Consider the following 6,595-nt stretch of genomic DNA (forward strand, 5'->3'; position numbering starts at 1 on the left):
GCTTTAAATGTTTTTTCTACATACCTTTATGTAACAGGGACATGCGAATGCTGCGATGCTGGGCAGAATGGAGCGTCCCACAGAAGCACGGGGGGCTCCCCAGCACTCTCAACAGCAGGCCTGGCAGTGGACCAGAAGTACTTCCGGTCCACTTCCGGGTCTCCTGGGAGCACGCGGGCCCCCTATCCCCCGTCTCGGTGACTGGTGCCTCATGGGTTCCCCTGTGGCTGATCACTGAGCCAGGGAGGCATGGGGTTGGGGGCCCTAGCACACTCCCCGGCAGATCCTGGTAATTCCAGTCCACTTCTGGGCTCGCCACCGAGCACATGGAGGGTCCCCGTGTAGTCCTATGGGATGGTCCATGTGCCTCAGCATCGCAGCAATCACAAGCCATGCCTGCTACCTCAAGGTATGTAGAAAAAACTTTTAAAGCTGTGTCTGTGTCTGAATCGCTGCTTCTCTAAATCAGCATTGAATCTTCAGATTCGGCCAAATCGAATCAGGGACAGTGATCTGAATCAACAAATCGAATCACTGTCTCTGATTCAGGCTGAATCCAAATCAAATAGGGCCCACTTCACACACTCCTAGTAGATGCACCTTAATTTGCATTCCTACCTCACACAATGATTCCCTGTGGGGATACAGCTCCATACTTGCTTTCTTAAATGTATCCATGGTATTGTCAGTGTTACGTAATTTTCAAATGGAAATAGGTAGAATGTAAAGTTGTTTAAAGTTGCACTTGATACGTTGACTTGCATTTGTTTTCAAAAGATTGTTTTCATTTTCCTTGCAGCAAGAAACCAAAACAGCATCACAGTCCTCCTCCACAACAGAAACCCCTGACTTTAGCATACGATGGAGACATAGACATGTAACAAAAAAATCCAAATTTAGACATCAGCTGCCTTAACTGCTTTCTCTTTTGTAACTTTCAGACTTCTCAGTTTTTTTGAGGAATCTCTTGATGTGTAATATATTGGGCAGAATATAAATATTGCAAATTTAGCATTTTGCCTTTGGTTTATTTTAAAAAATGGAGTCAATGACTTTCAGATTTGTGAAATCTCTCCCAAGGAACTGGAAAATTCATTTCTTCCTGTTTTGACAATGGGAATAATAATAAAAAAAGAAATTCTACAGACTTCAGTAAGCGTTAACTAAGGAAAGCATGACAATCCTGCAGAAAATGTGACATTCACTGTAAATGACAAGTTTGACACTGCATCAGTATGCACTATATTAGTGCAGGATTCTTTACTCTTCACGTATTTCAACAATGAGTTTTCTAGTGTTTACATTTGGTTCAAAAGACTTTAAAGCTGGATCATGTATTTTGAGAACTGCAAAGATGAATGTGTTGAAATATCTGGAATTCTCTGGGTTTTTAAAAGTTAATGCCTTCTTGTCCTGTTTTCTATCCTGGAATATGATTTTGCTTCATTTCCATCAATGGGACAGAATAAGGATTGTTTAAATTTTCGAGCACATGAAGTGGCATAGATGGTTTATAATTAAATATGTTTTTTAAAGAAATGAGTAGACAGATGTTTTGATGAATGGCTAGAAGACTTGATTATTTTAAAATAAAGTATTTTAAATTAACTTAAACCATGTAGATACATTTTGGCCATTTTAAATTGTTATTCAGTTTAATTAATACAAACTCTCCTTTTGTATTTAAATTTTCTTATCTGAAATATTTATATATTCTTTTTTTGAATTTAATTATCTGACCTCATTTAATATACATCTAACACAAATGCTGTTTGTAGAAGGTCTTGTTTTTTTAATGTTTAAAAACACTGGACAGTGACATATTCTAAACATCTGGGAACATTTGAAGAAGATAAGTGTTTGTAATAGTATGTGTAGCAAGTAAGAAAGTGCCATCTTGTGGTATTGACATGTACTCATAAGCAAATAAAATACTAAACAGAGCAAGAATATTGCTGCTGGTATTTTCAATTAAATGTGTCTTAAAGACTCATTTTACTTTGCCTCAAAATTTTTAAGCCCTGATTATTTTAAGTGATCTTCCTTTTCTTATGCTGTAGAGATTAACAGGGAAAATATTGCAGAGAAAAAAAAGTTTGGAAAGTAACTGCAGATCTATACAGCAAAATATTGTAGTAAACTAGAAAACAGTAACACAGCTCTACAGTTTATTCCAATAATGTTTAGACTAGAACACATTTCATAATGAATTACTTCATACAATGCTTTTTGATATTTGACTACTTCATTTTTGAATCATTAAGAGAATAATAAAGTGACAAATTCTGTACTGCTACATATTTTCAAGTTTGTTACATTTCAGCCTATAACTGGTCACATTCTGCCAACTAGAGTGGAAAATGAAGATTTCTTCATCCATGGAAAGTGTTGATAAATACAAGAAACTTGATTTTCAATTTAATTTGCTTAAAAAGAATGGTCAAAAATTAGAAACCCAATATTTCCAGCTGAAAACTGGGATATTTAACTGGGATATTAAATATTTTGGTTCATCCTGTTGTGGTAACTCATGTGAATTATGGTTTAGGTTCATTGTGTTTCCTTAGCCAGAGTATATCATACACCATGGGTTTCATTATCACTCAAATATTGTAGTGCATCATGGGAGTCACATGGCCTTAGTTCATCATAGAAATTGTTGTCTTCTTATAGGAGACCAGTAGTGGAGAATGAGGGTGTGATAGGCATGAACTACAATTTCCCATGGGGTAAAGCAGGAGCTTTTCTTAAACAAATTGCCTTGGCTTTGGGAAACTTTCAGCCTTTACAAGAAAACAAAAGTTGAAAACACAACAAATAGTTTGGACAGAAATTTTGGACCAACTTTACTACTACTGTCTTCCATACTAGTGCAGAGGTTGAAAACAGACTCCATTACTTGGAAATTAATTATTATTTACAGAAGAATAGTATTCTTCCAATCTTTTCCACCATTGCTGAGTCTTCCCCTGGAGTGGAGGATCTAGTTTTGGGCAACACACAACTTAGATGTCGATAAACTGAAGAATCCAGAAGAGTGCAACAAAAATGATTAGAGGCCTGGGAAACATGAAATGTGAGGATAGGTTGAAAGAATTGGGGTTATTTAGTCTAGAGAAAAGAAGACCAACAGGTGATTTGGATAACAGTCTTTAAATACAAAAAAGGCTGTTATAAAGAGGATGGCAGTCCTATGTTCTCTTTATCTCCAGGGGACAGGGCAAGAAGTATTGTAGATTGTAACAAAATGGATTTTATTTAGCTAATAAGAAGAGCTTTCTACCTATGAGAATGATTAGGCAGTATATATAGACTATATAGAGCAGTGGTGCTCAAGCTTTTGGCCTCATGGGCTGAGTGAGTGGTGCACGGCCAGTACAGTCCAGATTAGGTCCCAAATTAGTCAATCTGGCATGCAGGGCTACACTGTCTGGTTCATAGGGCTCTCCACAGGTGCAGAAATTTGGCAGCAGGGGAGCAGCAATTAATACTGCCACTGCTTCCCTCCACCAAATTTTTGGACACGGGGGGGACACTGCAGGCCTAATTATATGGCTCCTGAAGCAAAATATGGCCCACAGACCAGGGGTAAGCAGCCCTCATATAGAAGGATTGTGGAATATCCATCACTGGAAGTTTTTAAGTGTAGACAGATATTTGTCTGGGATGGTAAAGGGCAGATCTGGAGGTTAGGGTGCAGCGGTGCTGCTGCACCCACCCTTTGATTCCTGTTCTACCCAGAAGGGGCAGTGGCATTTCTATTCAGTGGGTCAGTGGGTTTAATGGCTCATTATAATCTACCTTATTCCTGCTTATCTCTCTTCACTCCACAGGTGTTAACAGACCTGTCTTGTTTTTAATGGTCTTGCTGTTCTACTAATCAAGCTACCTTATGTTTTGCAATTCTGCTATCTGTTAGTCATTCTTGGTAATGTCTCTCCTATTTCACTGCCTTGCAGACTGATTTTAGCTCTAGCTCATATCTGGTGTAACTATAATGAATACAGACTGAAAATAATATATTTTTACTGTTTTTGTTTAGTTTGTTGCTTTTTTAAACTTTATATATAATCTTGTAATTAGTGCACATTCCAAAAAAAGTTATATTTGGTTTTCACTTCATCTTAAAGTGAATAATATAGTGCTAGGTCCTAGCATATTAGTAAGGCTGCTAGCTTCTCTTTTAGATGGAGAAAAAGAGGTGTTCTGTTATGCGATAAAGTACTACACCCCTTTCCAAAATCCTAGATCCACCCCTGGGGGTAGTTGAATGGAAATACTAATCCCAGATCTTACAATAGTTATTTGGATGGATATAGTGTGCATAGAATGGCTCTTAGTGGAGAGTGAGAGAACAAACATAATTAAATGAGCTCCTGAGAAGTAAGCAGAGTGGGAAATTAAGTGTTAAAAAAGTAATAGCCACAAAACAGTCATTGCCCTTGCAATGAGCTGGCAGTAACTAGCCCAGTTCTTAAACATGCTATTTTACGGGAGTGATCAATGACCTCCAGTGAATATGCTGTTTTTCAATTATAGGTCCTTGTTTTTCAACCACAAATAGTAGCACCCTCTGAAGATGATCATTGTATTTATTGCAGTGGATGAAATGTTAACACAGAAAGGCAAGCTATAGATAGGAGAGATTAATTGTAATTGTTGATTTTTCCCTCAGTTCACTTGTATTGTATGAGCTGGTCCAGGCAACCCATGGATCAGAGAAAGAACCCATGATGCCCATACTGTATATAGTAAACCGATCAGTGCAGAAAATTGCTTTGGAGACAGGACTTCCCTAACTGTATACACTGTAGGTATTCATGAGGTTTGTAACCAATTAACTCCTTATGTGTCTTTGCTGCAGCAGTGCAACTTAAGTCATTGCCTGCAAAGACAAGCACAAATGAAATAAATCATTCTCATGGAAATAACAAGGTTGCTAATATTACATTGATTTATAAATGTTGAGCCCTGATAGGATTTAGGGTGATCGTGTAGCCTGAGTTCTGGCATAACAAATTAATGGATGAATGTGTCTAGTTCAGGGGTGGGCCTGCAGGCTAGATTCAGCCTGCCAGTTGATTAGATCTGGCCCAAGGCTGGCTCTGCTGCACTCCACATGTGGCTGACCCCTGCCACGGGCAGCCAAAGCAGTGCTCCTGCCCATTCCTGGCCCCAGCCAAATATGCACAGCTTCCAGTGAGGCTGCTTCCAGTGTGCAGGCAGCCAAGTGGGTGGAAGGTGGCAGGAGCTGTAGCCAGTGCTGACCCAGCCTGCAACAACTCATAAAAACTCTCTATGTGGCTTTTGGGCCCAAATAATTGTCCATCCCTGGTCTACTTCAATAATTTGTGGTTGGATAAATCTGTGAAGTTAGATTGTGGCCTCATTGCCATAGAAAGTTGTTGATGCCAAGAACTTGAGTGAAAAGAATTGCACATAAGGGCATGAACATATATGTTAGAGACCTTTCAAAGAGGCAGCAGCTTACGTTCTAATTGCTATGTGTTAACGAGCTGAGAGCAATTCAAATGTTGCAAAACTTGATCTAGTTTTAACCTCGGATGACATACACATAACAATAAAACATAATAACTGCTGCCCTTTCTAAAAGTGTATCTTAAATGGGCATCAAGAGTGCATTCAGAGTTACCATAAGTAATAATAAAAGTTTTGGAAAGAATATTAAATCTCATGTTTACGGATTAAACAATTCCCAAAATCAGACCTATCTAATGTCAGTGGTAGAATACTTCCACCTAAGGTGAGAGTCTCCTGAAGCACCTAGTGTTGGCCACCTTTGAAGACAGGATATGAAATAGATGGACCTTAATTCTTTTCCACTGTGGCATTTCCTGTATCTCTGACTAGAGTGTGCCTCTAAGGTCTGGCAACACACATTCAATTTAAGATGTGATACACGTGAGCCACAAAGTTATTCCACATATTCCACATTTCTGGCTCACATACTGCATTATCACATCTTAAACTGAGCTGCACGTGCGGCTGGTTACTATGGCACAATTAACTTGTTGATTGTGTCTTAAATGCAACATGTGTTGGGGGCCAAAAAACCCACCAAGTTGTGGTTAAAAGATAACAAGTGATGGAGAATTTACCCCATATTCCCTGTTTCTGCAGTTAGCAATACTCAGTCAAAAAATTATTTTTTGAGTTCACTGGGCCATATTTCCAATTTAGAAATTGTCTAACTTCTGCTTTAGTGTTGTATTGATTCATTACTTTGTATTTCACAGCTCTAAAGTAAGAATACTGTCTCTCCATAAAAATCTTTGAGACCCAAATTTTCTTAGATGTCATGGTACCATTACTACTTTAAAAGAATGATGTGACACAGAATAAGAAAAATGAATCTTACAAAATAACAAGAAATAACAAGAAATTGTTTTTTAGATATATGGGGAGTAAAAGGAAGGCCCAGGGAGGAATAGGACTCCTACTAAATGGGCAGAAGCAATTGGTGATGGACAGGGGGGACAAGGCTGAACTCCTCAATGAGTTCTTTGCCTCAGTGTTCCTAAGCGAGGGGCACGACAAGTCTCTCACTGGGGTTGTAGAGAGGCAGCAGCAAGGC

At 38.7% G+C, this 6,595-nt stretch overlaps 1 protein-coding gene across 1 annotated transcript in view; it reads left to right on the top strand.

The window, feature by feature from the left end:
• THSD7B (thrombospondin type 1 domain containing 7B) overlaps nucleotides 1-922 on the top strand; it is a 685,311-nt gene extending 684,389 nt beyond the window's left edge. The window contains exon 29 of the mRNA XM_025197580.1: nucleotides 800-922. Coding sequence (XP_025053365.1) covers nucleotides 800-881 — 82 coding nt within the window. The 3' untranslated portion in view covers nucleotides 882-922. The remainder of the gene's footprint in view (nucleotides 1-799) is intronic.
• The last annotated feature ends 5,673 nt before the right edge of the window (nucleotides 923-6,595 follow it).

This window comes from Alligator sinensis, unplaced genomic scaffold (genome assembly GCF_000455745.1).
Source record: "Alligator sinensis unplaced genomic scaffold, ASM45574v1 scaffold277_1, whole genome shotgun sequence".
NCBI lineage: Eukaryota > Metazoa > Chordata > Crocodylia > Alligatoridae > Alligator > Alligator sinensis.